Consider the following 20,669-nt stretch of genomic DNA (forward strand, 5'->3'; position numbering starts at 1 on the left):
TGGCTATATGTGTCTTTTAAATAATTTGACGACTTTTCACTTTCGGATTAAATTATCGGCCATTTTAATATCCCAAGATAATCCGTGATTAAATCAGATTTTCTTTTGGCTCCATAGCTTATCTTGTAAAGATGACCCTAAACTACTCCTGAAACAAGTTTTTTTTATTTTTGTTTAAAGGTGAAACAAGCGTGCCAGTATTTACTCTTGACTACTTCCGGTTCAAAATCGCTGTCACCGTAAAAGTTACAAAAAATAAAAAAAATCTTGTAACTTTAAGAACTCTTTTGTTTAGGTGCATTTTCTGACTTATATTTTATTTGTCTATGAGTAAACTTTCTTAAAATGTGCGAGTTTATTTATTTTTTTGGAAAAAGTTAGTTTACTTCCGGTTCAAAATGGCGGCCAAATCAATATTCATTATTAATCAGAAATTAAAGCCGAATTGAGCTTGGCTCTATAGCCTATCTTGTAAGAGGTATCAAAAACTATCACTATGCTAAAATTGATAACTTTAGCAAAAAGTGCGCAATTCAAGGTAAAATCTGCACATATCTGCTGGACTATCTGGATAAAGTCGGCTTTCCTTGTATTATCCCTTTGTCTTGCGGCAAGTCTTCGGATAGCACCAAATGATGAGGATAATGATACCCTTGTATAATAATTCCTACAATGATATAGCGATATGATCATTCTCTGCACTTCATGTGAAATCTTTATTTAACCGTTTTGCCTATCTAAAGATAGTCTTAAGTCCTGCTTTGCCATAAATGGTCAAGTTGCGGAAGCCATTGCCCGTCACTGGGATACCGTAATTTCCTACAGCGTCAAGGCGTGCAGAATCATTATAATCATTAACAGTATGTAGGTGCTTGATAGCTTTACAAATTTCTCAGACGATGTGACTCATTCGGATATTGATCACACCATACTACGATCGCGATATACGATGGATATTGATTAGCTGAAACTTATACCCTGACTAATGTAATCAATACTTTTTGGCGCGAACAGAGAAGCGACTGTGGGGGCCCGCAATCTCGCGCAAGTCGCATGCTCGACTCCAGTAGGAAAATTTCCTGATTGTAGTATTTTGCTGGTGTTCGCCAAAGAACAATTAGGTGGCGCTGCACATGTCTAAGGCTGATATCTTTTACTCCAAGGGGAACCTTTAGATATCTTTCTTACAATATTTCTGATTTTGCTTATTTTAAAGGTGTATATATCACACCCTACTGTAACAGACCCGGCGAAACCTAGATTTCCATCTTTTGTAACTCACCGGGTTCGAAATTTCCACCGGGTCAGCTAATTTTTATTTACCGCCGGTCACTCAACTTATTCGTCGGGTAAGAAAGAAAGAAACTGTTCGGGTTGATTTAGACATTTCACCGGGTGCCGGGGAGGCTAAAGCTTTCGGGTAGGGCAAAAATTTCCGTCGGGTCGGGTTTCGTCGGGTCTGTTACAGAGGGGTGTTAGGATTAACCTCATTTTAAGATCAATACACAGGGAAAGGTGGTATTCGAGTCAAATAGATGTAGCACACAGCGAAATTTTGAAGACTGCACTTTAGTATAGGCTCTATTTCCATGGTCTACGAGTAATAAGAAATAATTATCCAATGACACACTTATGTTACACAATACATAAACACCGTCAACATTTCCATTTGAATTTCAAATATTCCATAAAAGATGTGCCTGTTTTATTATTTTTTTATTTGATAATAAAAGATTGTTGCCGGCCAAACACCCATTGTCTGGCTAGCTAACCCGATATGAGAAGTTACGGCCGAGATTAACGATATCTCAAGCATGTCCATACCCAGGTGTTGTATTTCTGTTTGTTTATAATACAGGGATAGCATATCAGAGCTGGTGAAGGCGTGATCGGTTGGAGCCGTTCGCTCTAGAATGGGCCGCGATACTGGCATCATCTGGCTCTGGTGATTGTCGAGGACGCGTTAGCGTGCTTCCAGTGTTTTGGCCGCCATCTTGCATTTTTGGCCCTCTCGTATTTTTCGCCTCTCACCCAGCTCGCAGTGTTTTTATTTTATTTATTTTTATTTGCTATGAGTGGATATATTGTTACTCACTAGCTCTAAATTTAAAAAGCAAATTTTCGTTTTTGCTTTTGTCTTGTTTTTGTCTTGTCGTACTCGCGTGGAGGAGTCCCTGTAGTCGGTTGACTCGAGTATACTTGGAGTTGCGTGCATTAGCGTGGATGATTCCTTGTAGTTGTGTACACGCACAGACAAGTCTACGTTGTCGCGTTCTCGCGTGGAAGAGTCCCTGTAGCCTTGCATTCGTGTTGACTTAAGTATGATTGTAGCTGCGTGTATTCGCGCGGACGGTCTTTGTAGTCATGTCAAGTCCACGTTGTCGTGTACTCGCTTGGACATTGTAGTCTTGTACTCGTGTTGACTCTAGTATACTCGCAGTTGAATGTATTCGCGCGGACGAGTTCTTGTGGACATGAACCACGTAGACGTGTTCTTGTAGTAGTTCATCACATTCACGGGTCCTGTGCGAAAGAGCATTTAAGAGTTTGAATATTGCAAATTAGAATGAAGATTGGACCGGTTTTCGAAAAAGACTTTTTGTATGTTTTTCTTAGTTTACAGGGGTTTTTTTTAAAGCAGATAATTGTTGTTTTGGTTTCACTTTAAATACTGAGAGTATTATTATTTTGGAAAAATCATCATCCATGTGGATAATAGAATAAAGCCGTTTATATGATAGGGTTGAATTTCACTGTGATTTAAGTGGAATTTATTTTCCATTGGATATAAATTTCCACTTTATAAAGTGGCGGGAGAAGATTCATCACATATTCACATTCTTCAAACAAGGGCGTGGTTAGATTTTGACCCCGTGCGTACTTCATCATTTGGAAGAGAAAAATGTTTGCACAATTAAGGTCTGTCATACACGAAAATACATTAAACATTCAGATGGAATGTTTAAAGCGGCCCTTCCCCTGCTACGGCCCATTTACTCAAATCACGTTAAGTATCCAACAATTTAAATTTTAGTCTATAGTGGAGTAGGCTCGATTTCCAGCTCGTTTCTGAGCCCGAAGTACATGACCTGTTCTTTGGACGTTCCTTTGTCCGTTCGTACCTACGTATTATATATAACGTACCTACCCGGAAGGGGGAAGCCATTGTGTGTATACTTGAGAAATGGCCTGCATGGGCCCTTGTATCATAAACCGCACCAAACACTTGATCAAATCTGCCTGCATCGTAAAAGGAGGAATGTTATTTTCCATACAATGTTTGCTGTGTTTGTTTATTAATAATGTCTGAGCTACAACAGCCCTTTTGTTGGTAAATCTGCTGACTGGCTCTAACCTGGACACATCGTGAACGCATAAAACTATGCTTTAAACTCGTATAATGGTTGAATGTGCAAGGACAATTTTTCTATTACTTCTCTTTTCAATTTTTTAAACAATTAAACGGCCTTTCACGATTGTTTGCTAATCTCGGTAATACTGTTTTTATGAGGGCGGACAAAAGGCGCGAGGGCAATAATGCGGCCTGTCTGTTATGTAAATCATTTTGACAGTACCTAGAGGACGCCCAGACTCGAGATAATAATCAAACGACGTATCGTTCCCCGTCAAACACATTGACAACAGAAAAGACCAGAGTAACCCGCGCTAAGGACAGCTCAAACAACGTCTGCTTGCTCGTCAAAATGGCCGCCTCGTGCGCGCTTAGTCTACTTATGCTTGGGTGCTTTGGAGAAATTGGTGAGTACAAAATACCTGTACGATAAAAACGTAATTCTCCGTGTTATACATCATAAGAATCTTGAGCGAGTATCGCAAAGGATGAAACCCTGTGTTACACAAAAACTGAATGGCCTTTGACGATCTAGCACGCAATTCTCGGCTAAGACAAAATTATTTTTTGAGCGAGCTTCTGTCGCCATTGTCAAAAATCACCGATTCAGAATCTCGGTCTACCACCCAATTGCAATTATTTGCGTGAGCTAACTTTTCTTTGATTTCAAATTTTATCGCATCTCATTATCACAACAGTGATAGACAAGTTAAGTAGAGGAAAGGGGGTTTTGAGTCAAACAGCATTGCTGTGTTGATTCTCTGTGTACGTCTGGTTGGTATTCATAGGAGCGTAATTGTTATACTTGAACTCTCGGAGTGCCCTTGTAAGCACGACTGAGCGCACTAAAGGTTCCATTTCAGCGCCCTATGTAAGTGGCGAGACAAGTACGATTATACTGTTATCGTAAATTTGGACCAACTACCGGTGTACATTCTTCTCATTGCTTGAATCTCTTCTGTTTGCTCGAGCTAAGCCCTGTATGATCCCTTGGGAGCTTAGCAGTCTCTCGTTCACTTTAATGAGGGTCGATAACAAATCTTGTTTGTGCCTGAAGTTTGAAGTTCCTCGTGGGACACGCGCTAAGGTATACTGTAACTCCATGATCTTGTCAACGAAACAAGCGGCCAAGGGGAACCTTAAGGATCCTTTAAGGAGCATGTAGTACCTTCCGGCTATCTTCTATCCTTCTATATGTCATTGGTTGTTAAATCCCGTGCCTTGATCATTAAACATAAATTCCAGTTTACAGCTGAAACTTCAGCCAACAATTCGTAGAGACGAGCCGGCTCCACATGACAGACGAGCAAATGAACCGACCTTTTCTCCTCAACTCTGTCTCTTATCTTTTTTCCAAACAAGGATTGTCAACAATTTATATATTGCTGAAAGAGGTAAAAAAAAATAAACACTTAAAATTACTAGGATAAAACTCGCAAAAGATTTAAACGGCTGTTCAATAAAGTATTTTCCCTGCTAGCAGAGGCCTCTTTTCTCTGTATTTCTCTGTGCTGGCGTTCGCGAGGAAAAGAGACCTCTGCTAGCAGGGAATAAAATATTTAACTTTGTTTAAATTTCAAGTGCTGTCAAATCACTGTACACATTGTATACACTGTATAAAAGTTGTGTCAATTGATGAGAAGAGAGTGACATTTGAAAATTGATCCAAACCCGTACCTTCCAGGTCCAGGTGTTGGAATAATATACCAATGGGCTACATGGATTGTCTCTTTGTATTGGGTAGACAATAGAGAGATTGAAAAAGAACTTAAAGATAATAAAGCTCGTTATTTTGCCTTATTTTTATTAAAACGCCTAGGGCAATAGTCACCATAAGATAGTGTTTGATCAGTAGCTGTTGATATATTATGATTTAGCCCTCACGCACTGACCGCCGGGATAGAATTTTATCGAGTTTTCGCGGCTGTCATGTTCTCTGGTGGTTCTACCGCCTGCGGCACGACCATCGTTAGGAGTGAGTGCATTCCACACATGGAGTAAAATTGATATCATCTCAAATCGCTTGCGAAGTTCATATGTGACTTCAGGAACATGGCCACAGAGTTTATCGATACCAGAAATCGAAATAAAGCCACACTCCCGGCACGTCGTGCTGACGTAATCCAAGCAAATGAATGCTGACGTAATCCAAGCAAATGAATGCACGCCTTTTCCTCACTGATATTGTATTGTGAAAGTATAGTATACATGCAACAGTCCTGTAGGTCACTGAATTGTCTATGGCTAGCACTTGTGAACAAGAGAACAGAATGCGGGTACGGGCGGGGTTATCGCGAGCATTTGAAAAATATTACGCGAGTATGCAAGCTTATGCACGGAGCAGTTCGGGGCTCTTTTTATAACGTTTGCGTGCCTGAGTCGTTTTAGAATGGTCATTTTTGTGAACGGTGCGGCTGTGCGACGATGCGGCGATATGTAACCACACTTTGTCGTGACTGCCCTGTGGTGTCAGCGTGTACGAGCTATGCAGGTATGCGGGACGTGGGCTTAAGAGGTGGTCGTACTAGAGAAGGGCGTGTTCTTGTGAGGTGGTCGTACTAGGGAAGAGCGTGGACTTGTAAGGTGGTCGTACTAGAGAAGGGCGTGGGCTTAAGAGGCGGTCTTACTAGAGAAGGGCGTTTTCTTGTGAGGTGGTCGTACTAGAGAAGGGCGTGGACTTGTGAGGAGGTCGTACTAGAGAAGGGAGTGAACTTGTGAGGTGGTCGTACTAGAGAATGGCATGGACTTGTAAGGTGGTCGTACTAGAGAAGGGCGTGGACTTGTCAGATGGTCGTTTTAGAGAAGGGCGTGGACTTCTTAGGTGGTCGTACTGGAGAAGGGCGTAGACTTGTAAGGTGGTCGTACTAGAGAAGGGCGTGGACTTGTCAGATGGTCGTTTTAGAGAAGGGCGTGGACTTCTTAGGTGGTCGTACTGGAGAAGGGCGTAGACTTGTAAGGTGGTCGTACTAGAGAAGGGCGTGGACTTGTGAGGTGGTGGTACTAGAGAAGGGCGTGGACTTGTAAGGTGGTCGTACTAGAGAAGGGCATGAACTTGTAAGGCGGTCGTACTAGAGAAGGTTGTGGACTTGTGAGGTGGTCGTATAGAAAAGGGCGTGGACTTGTGAGGTGGTCGTACTAGAGAAGGGCGTGGACTTGTGAGGTGGTCATAGTAGAGAGGGGCTTGGATATATTGGCTTGTAAAATGGTCGAGTATAGAGGGTATTTGTCTATGATCTGGTCAGAATATAGAGGTTATTTGTTTATGATCTGGTCAGAATATAGAGGGTATTTGTTTATGATCTGGTCTGGATATAGAGGGTATTTGTTTAAGATCTGATCTGGATGTAGAGGGTATTTGTTTATGATCTGGTATTGATATAGAGGGTATTTGTTTATGATCTGGTTGTATCTCGGAATAGCTCTATACGCACTGCAAAAAAACAACCAATCAGGGGCAGGGGAAGGGGAGGGGCAGGGGGGTCGCCAGCCCCCCCCCCCGACTTTCGCGAGCGGATGTTTCTTTATGCCCTATTACACTTAATTTTCGCATCACGAATTTCGCGTTTCGCGAAAATAAAGTGACGTGACAATTAAGTTTCGCGAAAATTAGGATGCGCTTAAATTAAGTGAGTATATAAAGAAGCCTTTTGTGGAATATTGGCCGTTTAATAAGCTTTATGGAAACAACTTGTCTATTTAGTCATCTAATGTAAATATACTACGGTATATAAGGGGTTGAGTTGGACTAAATTAAGCCCATGCATCTTTTTGTTACATATTGATTCAGTTTTGATGATTACAACAAATTTTAATTCCACTTGTTTTGCTTGATTTTATTATCCCGTAATCGCGAAAATAAAGTGATCTTGTTTTTACGAAAATAACGAAACAAAAAATGGCAAAACATCCGCCATCTCAAAATCGCGAGATTTTGACGTCGCGAAAATAAAGTGTATTAAGGCGGGGGTTAACCTAAACTTTAGTCATTGAGGATATGTTGCACTTATGGGCTTATAACTTTTTAATTATTTATTCAAAGTATAGCAAACTATACATTTTTGGAAAGCTTAGATAACAAGGATAACAAATAATATATTAATAATATTCTGTGGATTATTGTAATTTAAACCAGTGGTTTCGGGCGGTACATATGCAACCGTAAACAAATTGGTTGAAAAGTTTAAAATCCCGTGCATAAAAACCTAGGTTATTCCCTGCATTCTTATAAATAGCGGATAAGAATTTTAAACCACCACCCACCCCTCTCCCCTGAAACCACCAACTTTTGCCCCCCCCCCCACTTATGGGACCACCGCCGCCACTGCCAATCTTCCTTATCCATATATAAAGGGCCGTATGACGTAAATTCACACCAATATTACGCCTTCTCGCTACATTCATGAGAAAGAGCATCATTTGATATACTTTAGGTAAAAAAAATTAGCTCATAGCTCCAACAGGAAAGTTGTAAAAAGTGACAATAAAGCCCGTATAAAACGTTCGAAAATCTAATTTGGGGTTACTTTCATTGAGTAAATCATATAGCGCTTAATTCTCTGGCTAAATCCTCACCCCACTCTCTGTGCATGCTGTGATTTTTTTGCGACTCGGAGCGAGGCATTCCATCCATAGCTTGGATTTGGGGACAAGTGACAGCACAGCGTTGGATCGTTCGATTCCAACTGAATAATGGCGGCCAAAAATTGCTGTATTTCAGGTTTTAACAAAACATACTTCAACTCGGTATTTCACTTGGAGCGTTTGGAACCTGATAGTTAAACGCTTAATCTTTACATTTCCGCGCGGGAGGACTATTTTAAACCTCGTCATACGGCCCCTATAAACAAAGGGTTGACTATGTGCACTGGGATTTTAAGGAAATGAATAAAACATCCTTTGACACAATCTACGTCGTTTTCATACCAAGATTTTTAACCCGATCAGCTCATCATCTTCTATAGAGTAGTAGAAGAGTTTCTCCGTTTTACATCTATAGTGCAGTGTAACAGTTATACCCTATTCACCTGTTAATCCTGGTGATTAGAGATTATTAATCATTATCTATTTTATTTCACAACTTAATATGCAAAATAACATTATTTGTGATGATGATCAAACCTTTTTTATATGATTTAAACTCAGGCTACGCGTTTGAAATACTTTTTATTTTTATTACAGTATAATATAAACTATATAGACCGGGTCAGGTCAAAAGCAGTCAGACGGAACAAACGTGCCGTGTCTGAAGTGACATCACAGGTTCCGTTAGATCGCATGCATATTTCTGTGCTGCAAGCCTGGTCCCAAAGACTTGACCTTTCTCCCAAAACTGTCGAGGACGTCAAACCGCGGGGACGAAAACTTCTTTCACATCTCTCACACTCGGACAACCATGGAATACTCTATAGTACTTGGTGTTTTTCTAGGAGCTGTTTTTCTGACAGTGGGTAAGGTCCGAAATTTAATAAGCGCGTTAGAACGATCGCCATTGAGTAAGTTTATTAGAAGTTAAGAATGTTTCTGTTCTAGTTAATTCTTAGCCTGCAGCCATATAAACAACCGTCCAGAATTAATCGTGGAACACTCCCAGCCAACGTTTACTTATCTGACATCTTAATTTTTCCAATAATTCCCTATCAGAACAATTCGTGTCCCTAAGCCTGTGGTCTTATTTCTTGTTTTGCCGCAAAAACTCAAATGATCCAAAATCGTCTTTTCCTGGTATAACTAGTTAGTTAAAGTAAATTTAAAATTACTTTGCGTTTATAGGAAATGATTTACTCAAGGGCTATATAAAATATAGCGTGACACATATTCCTAATCCCATCAATTCTGAATCCTTATCATATGCACAAATATTATTTTGATGGAATATTTCTAGACTTTTATTCATAACAACCATAAAAACCAAGAGATTAAAAAGTTTGCCGCGGGGCTTTTATTTAACGATTTATTTTCTTTATAGATAGGCCAATCCGTTGACGCTCTGCACCGAGCCGTTTTTCTTATCTTTCCGTGCTACGTTTCGTGAGGTGCCTTACTAGTACTCTCGCATATTTTAACTCCTTTAAGCGCGTTTATGCACAACTCTATTTGTTTTCTCCATAGCGGTCCGAAGAGCTTATGTTAATCTTTTGTTATGTCGCCCTTTCTCCTTTTGTTTAGGTTGAAAAAAAAACCTACTCTCAGTATGTCACTAACTCTTACAATATAGTCCGTCAATACGCACATCTGTTTATTAGAAAATTGTGTACTTTGTGCGCTATATTCGTAAATAGTTTTTGTTCCCAGGGTTGTGATTTGCATAACCAATAAGCGATGCATCCCGTCGTCTCGGGTGTACGATGTTTGGAAGCTACTAGAATGTATTGTGTCGTGTCCAGTCTCCACCCACCTGTGAATATGTCCCCTGAGCTTATCAATGTCACAACTCCTGAAACCCAAGCAAACAGATAACTTTAAATTCGAATTAGAGTCTAAGCTTGCCTAAATTAATTGGTGTGGGAAACGACAAAGATCTCACATAAACCAGAAACAACTTTGCAGAACTTGCAAATGTTTGGTACCTGAAAGCAGACTATTCCTCAAAACAAATAACATTATTATTTTTTCATATGCATATGAAACGACGAAGTGCTGGCCTCCAATATCCCTTTTAAATATAAAACAGGTCATTAAGGCATCAAATTACAAAATCGCTTTTCTATGAAGTCGTATTGTACAGCCCAAAAGTCTAAATCGCCGATTCAAAGTCAAATTAGCGCTCCGTGTTTAATAGGTTTTATAGGTATAGTTATGGAAACTTAAAAACAAATGCAGTACATCTTGCTCATATTCAAGAAGTTTGCAGCAACGACAACTTAATAATGCACTCGACAATTCTGATAACAAAATGAACGAGTGTTAGGCGGCACACTTACGAGTTATGTTCTAGATACGAGTGCAGGTCGAGGGTAATACGTCGCGGGTCAACCCAAAAATAGCTAGGTTACGATTTTCTAAAAAAAAGGAAGCAAACAAAGTAAACAAACAAAGTTAACCCGTGAAATCACAATAAATAGTGTTATTTTGCTTTGTACCGATGTTCCTGTTTGCCGTTTTCAATGTCTGATTACACCTATTCTCAACTCGGGATTCCGAGTTTCAAATTCTGTAATTCGACAAGGCTAATACTTCGTGGATGTCATATGCATTCTCAAATTAGAGAGGATCTTCAAATTTCGTTCCTAAAACAACACTACATGACGATGATAATGGACAAGATACAAACTGACACCTTAGTTAGACGGCAGACGATGATAATGGACAAGATACAAACTGACACATTAGTTAGACGGCAGACGATTATAATGGACAAGATACAAACTGACACCTTAGTTAGGCGGCAGACGATGATAATGGACAAGATACAAACTGACACCTTAGTTAGGCGGCAGACGATGATAATGGACAAGATACAAACTGACACATTAGTTAGGCGGCAGACGATGATAATGGACAAGATACAAACTGACACCTTAGTTAGGCGGCAGACGATGATAATGGACAAGATACAAACTGACACATTAGTTAGGCGGCAGACGATGATAATGGACAAGATACAAACTGACACCTTAGTTAGGCGGCAGACGATGATAATGGACAAGATACAAACTGACACATTAGTTAGGCGGCAGACGATGATAATGGACAAGATACAAACTGACACTAGTTAGGCGGAAGACGATGATAATGGACAAGATACAAACTGACACATTAGTTAGGCGGCAGACGATGATAATGGACAAGATACAAACTGACACATTAGTTAGGCGGCAGACGATGATAATGGACAAGATACAAACTGACACTAGTTAGGCGGAAGACGATGATAATGGACAAGATACAAACTGACACTAGTTAGGCGGAAGACGATGATAATGGACAAGATACAAACTGACACCTTACTTAGGCGGTAGACGATGATAATGGACAAGATACAAACTGACACATTAGTTAGGCGGCAGACTATGATAATGGACAAGATACAAACTGACACATTAGTTAGGCGGCAGACGATGATAATGGACAAGATACAAACTGACACCTTAGTTAGGCGGCAGACGATGATAATGGACAAGATACAAACTGACACATTACTTAGGCGGCAGACGATGATAATGGACAAGATACAAACTGACACATTAGTTAGGCGGCAGACGATGATAATGGACAAGATACAAACTGACACATTATTTAGGCGGAAGACGATGATAATGGACAAGATACAAACTGACACATTAGTTAGGCGGCAGACGATGATAATGGACAAGATACAAACTGACACTAGTTAGGCGGAAGACGATGATAATGGACAAGATACAAACTGACACATTAGTTAGGCGGCAGAAGATAATAATGGACAAGATACAAACTGACACTAGTTAGGCGGAAGACGATGATAATGGACAAGATACAAACTGACACATTAGTTAGGCGGCAGACGATGATAATGGACAAGATACAAACTGACACTAGTTAGGCGGAAGACGATGATAATGGACAAGATACAAACTGACACATTAGTTAGGCGGCAGACGATGATAATGGACAAGATACAAACTGACACTAGTTAGGCGGAAGACGATGATAATGGACAAGATACAAACTGACACATTAGTTAGGCGGCAGACGATGATAATGGACAAGATACAAACTGACACATTAGTTAGGCGGCAGACGATGATAATGGACAAGATACAAACTGACACTAGTTAGGCGGAAGACGATGATAATGGACAAGATACAAACTGACACCTTAGTTAGGCGGCAGACGATGATAATGGACAAGATACAAACTGACACATTAGTTAGGCGGCAGACTATGATAATGGACAAGATACAAACTGACACCTTAGTTAGGCGGCAGACGATGATAATGGACAAGATACAAACTGACACATTAGTTAGGCGGCAGACGATGATAATGGACAAGATACAAACTGACACATTAGTTAGGCGGCAGACGATGATAATGGACAAGATACAAACTGACACCTTAGTTAGGCGGCAGACGATGATAATGGACAAGATACAAACTGACACATTAGTTAGGCGGCAGACGATGATAATGGATAAGATACAAACTGACACATTAGTTAGACGGCAGACGATGATAATGGACAAGATACAAACCGACACATTAGTTATGCGGCAGACGATGATAATGGACAAGATACAAACTGACACCTTAGTTAGGCGGCAGACGATGATTATGGAGAAGATATCTCCAGCTCGTCTAGAGTGAGACCTGTTTCCAGGATTTTGAGCGGGATGTTCGTTTACTTTGTTTAATATACATAAGGACAGTTCTGGTTACAAACATCTTAAAGTTGCCTATTTTGTGTTACTCTTGCCGTGACATTAAAGCTGGCGATGTTGTGTTACACTTGCCGTGACATTAAAGCTGGCGATATTGTGTTACTCTTGCCGTGACATTAAAGCTGGCGACGTGTGTTACTCTTGCCTGACATTAAAGCTGGCGATGTTGTGTTACGTTTATTAAAGCTGGCGATGTTGTGTGACTCTTGCTGTGACATTAAAGCTGGCGATGTTGTGTGACTCTTGCCATGACATTAAAGCTGGCGATGCTTTTTTACTTTGCAGTTTCATCACTGGAGTGCTACGAGTGCTTCTCTTACGAAAGCGAGGCGGACTGTCAATCTATGTACAAACTGAAGCTTCGAACATGCGCATCTGAGGACCAGGACGTGTGCATGAGAGTGGCAATGAATGTCAGCATTGTGCAGAAAATGGGGGAACAGTATCAGCGCAATTGGGTCCCGGGGTTCGCGCGGTACTGTGGCAAGAAGTTTGAGTGCAATCAGAGTAAGTAAGATAAGAAGACACAGCATCTTTAGTTCCTCCTTATCCCTTCTCTTCTTTACTCAGGGGAATCAGAGAAAGGAAGCGGGAAATACTCCATTTGCCAAAACCACTCTATTCTTTAGAACAACATGAACAGCCTAAAACATAGCACCTTAAAACACTTAGAGTACTTGAGCACTCTAGTGCCAGCAGGATGCCAAACCAACAACATGTGTACACTCCAAACTAGATGCGCGCTAATAATAGAGCTCCTTCGCAACTCCATTTTTAAACTAGATGCGCAGCAAATATCTGTTCTACCAGGTGATGGATCCAGGTTCCCCTAGAAAACTCAACACGATTCTCCGTTCACACCCCATGCACCCCCCTGGGTACGGGCCTGTCTCCCCATTCCTAACAGAGCCCTTTTAACAATCCGCTTTCCTCACCAGATGATGCTTGTAGGTTTCCCTGGAAAACTCAACACGCAGTCTACATCAAGGATTGTAAGCCACTATGCTGCTCTGCAAACCTGCAAGACAAGTGCCACGCGAGACCTTATTGGCCGGGCGGTGACTTGCCATCTTATGGCGGGAACTCATCTGATACCCAGTCCCCGCAAGCAGGGGCTCGAGCGGGGTCGTACTCTCTCACACAGGCCTACCATGGACCCTTGGTGATCGCAGTCACCCTAGTGAGTTATATAGTCTTGTTGGGTTCGCCTTTAGGTAATTTATAGGAAATTAGTCTTCATCCGCGCCTCCATAAAAGTTCTACGGACTCTTGGTGAACGCGGTCACCATATCAAATCTAGAATTAGGTTATAATTAGGTATGTTATGGAATGGAATTTATAGCATTATCGTTTGAGTTGCAAGTCGCAAATCCATTCCATCCATTAACCATCAATTCCGGTGTGTTATGCAAACAACGCTACACTTTTCAATGCGCTATTAAGGTCACGACGAATCCTAGCCACCCACGCATGCGTTTTTGGCAGGTCGCACGGGGGATAGGGATGCGGGGGGGGGGGGGAGTAGTGAGCGACGCCTGCCTGATAACGCCTTCGATGGAGGCTAGATGAATCCCCACTTCTCTTTTTTCGTAATATCTCCCAGTTTCTCTAACTAAATGTTTTTAATGCTGAATCGAGATTTTTAAAAACATGAAATAGTATGGAATAAAAACAACGTAAAATCTTCCTGATTACCAATAAAACATAACCATAAAAACCGCATTAAATATAAATGAACCAATTCTCCGTAAAAAGAGATTTTATGCAAAGAATCTAGTTGGTTTATTTCAAGGTTTGAGTAAAGGTGCAGCGTGCTCTAGCCTCTAAACTCTTAATCCATTTCCATCCGTTCGATGTGCCCGTGCGAGAAGACTCCAATGAAAAAAATTGAGTTTGTAGTATTAGTATTTTGTGTAAGATACTTTTTCAAATCCGGGGCCATTCCTTTTGCGTCACATATGTTAAGGAATGCTCCGGAATTTATTGATTGAATAACTATGAATATGTATTGTGCCGTTTTAAACGATTCGGTTTAGTACCACAGAATTGTGTAGGCTCCGTGCAAGTCTGTGCCCCCCATGAGTGCGAACTCGGGGTGTGGTAATGAAATAGGGAACCAAATGTCAAATAGGGGACCAAATGTTAAATAGGGAACCAAATGTTAAATAGGGAACCAAATGTTAACAGCGTAAGATCTTGCATGTCACTGTTGACCCATTGAAGCATGCAAATGCAAAGTCTCATCTGTCCTGTTAAGGAACTACTGGGTAGTCTACTGACGATTACTACTGGGTGGTTTACCCATGCGGCTGGACCCTCCACCGGGTCGATGACGTTCCACCAGTTCTGAGGTCTTTTCATTCACTTTATCTCTCAAGTTAGAGGGTTGAGCCACTGGTGTAACACTGGGGTCTATATGTAGGGAAATTTGTATTTCCCCACCCCCTTGAAAAACGTCTAGAAGCTTCTGCTCTGTCTGTCACCATGGAGATGTCAGGGCCGAGTTTCATCATCGACGGCAGTATTCTTGCCCATCAATGGAATCCCCCTTCCCTTGATGACAATGGTGGCAGTATTCTTGCCCATCAATGGAATCCCCCTTCCCTTGATGACAACGACGGCAGTATTCTTGCCCATCAATGGAATCCCCCTTCCCTTGATGACAATGGTGGCAGTATTCTTGCCCAGTAAGGGAATCCCCCTTCCCTTGATGACAATGGTGGCAGTATTTTTGCCCAGCAATGGAATCCCCCTTCCCTTGATGACAATGGTGGCAGTATTCTTGCCCAGTAAGGGAATCCCCCTTCCCTTGATGACAATGGTGGCAGTATTCTTGCCCATCAATGGAATCCCCCTTCCCTTGATGACAATGGTGGCAGTATTTTTGCCCATCAATGGAATCCCCCTTCCCTTGATGACAATGGTGGCAGTATTCTTGCCCAGTAAGGGAATCCCCCTTCCCTTGATGACAATGGTGGCAGTATTCTTGCCCATCAATGGAATCCCCCTTCCCTTGATGACAATGGTGGCAGTATTCTTGCCCAGTAAGGGAATCCCCCTTCCCTTGATGACAATGGTGGCAGTATTCTTGCCCAGCAATGGAATCCCCCTTCCATTAATGACAACGATGTCAGTATACTTGCCCAGCAAGGGAATCCCCCTTCCCTTAATGACAATGGTGGCAGTATTCTTGCCAAGCAATGGAATCCCCCTTCCCTTGATGACATTCGTGGCAGCATTCTTGCCCAGCAATGGAATCCCCCTTCCCTTGATGACAATGGTGGCAGTATTCTTGCCCAGCAAGGGAATCCCCCTTCCCTTGATGACATTGGTGGCAGTATTCTTGCCAAGCAATGGAATCCCCCTTCCCTTCATGACAATGGTGGCAGTATTAGTAGTATAGTACTTGGCGGATTCAGCACACTCCTGCGGAATGTGCTTAAACCAAGCCAAGCATTTTAGTGAAACTATATGATAAAAGATTTTGGTAAAACTATGTGGTATCAAATTTTGGTGAAACTATATGGTATCACATTTTGGTGAAACTATATGATAAAAGATTTTGGTGAAACTATATGGTATCACATTTTGGTGAGACTATATGATAAAAGATTTTGGTGAAACTATATGGTATCAAATTTTGGTGAAACTATATGATAAAAAATTTTGGTGAAACTATATGGTATCAAATTTTGGTGAAACTATATGATAAAAGATTTTGGTGAAACTATATGGTGTCATATTGTGGTGAGACTATATAAAACAAGATTTTGGTGTAAGCTTATGAATAAATTACTGGAACTATATGCTTTCTTCATTTCGTGGAATCCGTGCGGTGTGTGCGGGTCTCATTTTATGGTCACGGCTGTTGCGTAACATTCTTGAAATTTTAATTGTTAGGAGCGAGTAAGGGAAACCCCCCGCGGGCAAGTATAAACATGTCTATTGTATTTAGGAACTTTCCCGCTGGCAAAGTGGAATGTTCTAGATTTGCTTAGAGACAAGGCAACGCAATAATATTTTAATTCCTAGGTGTGAATCGCGGGCGAGTATAAACATGCCTTAGAGTTGTCCAGACTTGATGCAAAATAGCGCAGGCTCAATTCGCCTGGGATCGCCCTCCGGGCTGTCCTTCCCTGACATCCAGATCCACGGGCGGCTCCTACTTGGGTAGATCGTCATCCTCTTCATGCTCTCGTCTTCCACGGTCTCCCCCATGCGAGTGACGTTGACCTTCCCGACCACTTTCCTGCTTCGGTCTTCGTATTTGATTGTCGTGACTACTTCGTTCCTCACCTTATTAAAGCCTGACTTTTTGTAGTCTTGTCCAATTTTGTGAAAGGAGTAGTCGGTGGCGCTCTCGGATCCGCCGGAACCGATCCTGTACTCCTCGCGGTCTGTCGCTACGGAGAACCTGCCGGGGTTGCTGTGCATCTCGCCCTTTGGGTCTTTATAGATTTGCATACCGTAGGCCGCATACGGATGCTCTTCACCGTTGTAGTATACCCCCACAGACAGTGTGGTCTCTTCGCCTCTATCGTTGTGACGACTGTTGACTTTCTTACCAATCGTTCAATTCCCATGTTAGTATACTACTATACTAGAATTTATTTTTAAATAGTTTTGGTGCGTTAAGATAGTATATATCTTCTCCAAATTAGTGGATGCTATTATGTGTCAAATAAAGATTCGTCTGTCGAATGGGTGATCGGGGTTATTGTCCGATCTTATAGTGCCCGTAGGCTAAACTTTTGATTCCGTCTTTTGATATATACCTTTTATCGTCGAAACAGCTGAGTGACACTTTATTGATTTCGTAGCTTCCTAACTTATGGTTATGGCTTTTGACGGTCTTCATTTTGTGGTGCATCTGTCTGCCGTCCATTAATGTCTTTCTATAGTCTTTATGCTTGATATTACTTTTGATTACATTCTTTTTGATTCCCTTTGCTGTCTTTCCTCCTGATGGGTCGCTTTTCACATAGCTGTACATTTTGGATCGCAGTCCGACAAACTCACAGATGGGGATTCCTGCAGCCTCGTCTTTAAACTTGCCGATGACTTTCATTGTTTGTTTCGTTGAAGTATGTGGAGCTCTTTGGGTAGTCGCTATTGTCGAATTTGTCTTTGTCGTTCCAAAAATCTTGGTACACGTCTTCTGCCTCTATCTCGAAGGTCAGACTTCTCTTTGGTGTAGTTGTAGTGTAGGTCGTACATTAGTACCTTGCTGAGGTCTAGCATACACATGCCCACATAGGCCGGCCTGTTTAGGGTCAGTGTCTCTTTGATTTTGTGGACGGCCACTAAGTCCTTGTTGAATATCTTACTACTCACATAGGAGGGCTTGCTTGTCAGTTTGAGTAGTTTGTTCTCGTCAGTCACCAGTCGGACGTCTACCCTTTTTCGTAGGTTCTCCATAGTCTTTCCGAATACGCTGTTGTTCATCAGTTTGAAGAAGTCTTTCTCAAATGAGTTTTTGGCGTTCTTACGTTTTTCAATGTTGAGGTATAGACACTGCTTTAGCCATGGTGATTGGTCGAATTCTAAGACTCGGTGGACTTTAGTTATTTTTAGGCCTAGCTCTGTGTATAGCTGGAGGTTTCTGTAGTGTAGTACGTACTTCTCTTTGTCTTTTAAGGTTGGGATCAGTTTTGAGACTAGACCTTTTTGTATGCCGTATTTTGTTGCTATCTTGTCGCAGTACTCGGACAGCATGTCCTTTCATACGTTCACTCTCTCCGCGGCTAATGGGGTAGTCGTTGTGGAGGTCGTGAAGGCTTTTGGTGTACTCTAGGTCGAATTCTATTATCAACCCCTTTTAACTACTCTCGCTGTACTTAGCTAGGTTTAATTTTTCGATTCTCTTCTCTGTCATCCATCTGAATCCACTAGTTGGTAGGTACTGACCCATAGCCCATCCATACAAGTTGTTTGCATCCAAGTACATAAAATACTTCGAGGGCGCCGTCTCGTCGTATGATTCCATGTACTTATTGTTGGCCTTGCTGTATCTGTTGGCTATGTATGATATGCCACCGCGCATGCCCTTTTCGATGAATTGGAACATGTCGATGTCTGTCATGAGTTTCAGTTTAATGTCGGTCATTTTTAGCATGGCGTCCCATGATAACCGGGGGGATGTGAAGTAGTTGCATGGATCTAGCTTATAGTATTCTAGGCAATTCTTCCTAGAGTTCTCAAACACGTCAGCCAGCAGTAGTATGTCAGATTCTAGGTATAGGTCGTGGTAGTCGCCCATGGTTTTGAGATTGAACTTCTTCCACACAGTTCTAGCATGTTTTTAATCGTCCGCTGAGATGTGTTGATCGTACATAATGCTATAGAAGTCCTCCTTCGCTGGTAGCTTGTCGTTAAACCTCTCGACGCTGTCCATATAATCGTATGGATATACTCCCTTTCTAGCCATGAGGTCGAGTCTCTTACCTTTAAACCTCTGAGAGGTGTACTTTAGAGACTCTCTTGGTAGGTTGCTAACTAGTTTTTCCAAGCTAGAGCTAATAAACTGGAAGCTGTCTAGAAAGGTGTGGTGGTTGCCGAGCATGAAGGCCATGTACTTCTCCATGTTGTTCGGTATAGCGTTGATGTTCATTTGCTTCTCCTCACCTTTACCGTTCACATATGTGTGCTTCTTGACTATGGCTCCAATCTCTTGCATTATGAAATGGCTGTCGTAGCCAGGTTGTGAAATATGACGGGTAACTTTATCTCCTCAGGATTGATTCTAAGTTTTAGGTTACACTCTTAGTGCGCCGAGCCTCTGTACTTACCAGTTATGTGGCAGTGGTCTCGGACTCGAGTGTCCTTCTTAATGTATTCTTTGTCGCATGTGTGGCACACTTGGGCTTTTTGGAATTGATCCTCATCATGCTTCGACATCGTTAGTGCTTTATTGAAGTGCTTCCTCGTGATGTTCTTACAGCATTTGACTTCCTCCAACATCTTCTCCATGAACTTGTACACAGCTTTCTCACCTCTGTAGAGCTGCGTTTGTTTTGTATACTTGTCATCATAGGTGCAGACTACTTTATAGCCGAATCCACAGTCGGTATGTTTTTGGTAGGCTCCAGTGTACGACTGACCATCATCAGGTTGGCACCCATGGATCTTCTCAGTTATTGCGTAGATGACAAATGGTACCGGCTGTTGCTTTCGGTGGTTTGTGAACTTGAGTGTGCTGTGTTCCTTGTCAGGCATCTTGACCGCCTGTGTCCCATTAATCTCGAGGCAGTTCTCGACGTGGCTGGTTAGTACTCTTTTGCTTCTTATGTTCGTGTTTCGTCTGGTTGAACATGAATTTGTTGAAGTCTTTGATGAGTACGTAATGCTGGTTACTACCCTCAGTGATTAGTAGAAGCTCCATATGGTCTTCGAACCCCTCCATTGATACGTATATTGAGTAAGTTTGTTCGCTATCGATACATTTATGTTGATCCTGTTCTGCTTCTCCTTTTTATTATAGTGTTTGACAGTCACTTGGAACTCAACACCTAAGTAGTCCAGTTCGTTAACAAATGCCTTATCAGATTACTTGACTCGCTGGGTTTTTTTTATCCTGTGGGTTTAGGTCTTATGTGACACCATCTTAAGCACTCGTTGTCCTCATTCTTCATGTTGACCAACCCTCTATCTCGTAGTCCTACCGATAGTTGGATGTATGATGACCCTCTCGTCGGCTGGTATTTTACAATGTTGAGGTACTGGCCATCGACTTTTTCTATAACCCAGCCAGATCCCTCAGATACCCATTGGGCTATCCTATTCAGAACTTGCTCATAGGTGTTCCGCAATGCCTCGCCGATCTCGGTACTATTGATGATTGTTTGGGGTGTACTGTTAAAGTAAGTAGTCTTAAACACTAGGTCGTCGCCAGACTTTTTCTTGAACGAAATCTTTAATGCTGAACCGAATTTAAGGCCTTTCATAGATTCTAGCGTCT

The 20,669-nt window shown here is 41.7% G+C and overlaps 1 protein-coding gene and 1 long non-coding RNA gene across 4 annotated transcripts; one reads left to right on the plus strand and one right to left on the minus strand.

Annotated features, from left to right (window-relative positions):
* Positions 1-1,553: 1,553 nt before the first annotated feature.
* LOC116611812 lies at positions 1,554-3,492 on the minus strand. Of its 2 annotated transcripts, none has more exons than XR_004293672.2 (2): positions 3,149-3,492; positions 1,554-2,523 (listed from the first exon to the last, which is right to left on the minus strand). It is a non-coding gene; the product is annotated as an uncharacterized LOC116611812 (long non-coding RNA). The 2 variants fall into 2 exon arrangements; XR_004293673.2 differs by having other exon boundaries at positions 3,145-3,492.
* A 78-nt stretch (positions 3,493-3,570) lies between these two features.
* Positions 3,571-14,949, plus strand: LOC5504113. 2 transcript variants are annotated; one of them, XM_032372395.2, is made up of 4 exons: positions 3,617-3,759; positions 8,531-8,799; positions 12,998-13,219; positions 13,651-14,949. In XM_032372395.2, exons 2-4 carry the CDS (start codon positions 8,745-8,747, stop codon positions 13,935-13,937), a joined length of 564 nt encoding a protein of 187 aa, XP_032228286.1. In that variant the 5' UTR covers positions 3,617-3,759; positions 8,531-8,744; the 3' UTR covers positions 13,938-14,949. The 2 variants fall into 2 exon arrangements, with proteins under 2 accessions (XP_032228287.1, XP_032228286.1); XM_032372396.2 differs by lacking the exon at positions 8,531-8,799 and having other exon boundaries at positions 3,571-3,759.
* The last annotated feature ends 5,720 nt before the right edge of the window (positions 14,950-20,669 follow it).

Source organism: Nematostella vectensis, chromosome 3 (genome assembly GCF_932526225.1).
Source record: "Nematostella vectensis chromosome 3, jaNemVect1.1, whole genome shotgun sequence".
In the NCBI taxonomy this organism is placed as follows: domain Eukaryota; kingdom Metazoa; phylum Cnidaria; class Anthozoa; order Actiniaria; family Edwardsiidae; genus Nematostella; species Nematostella vectensis.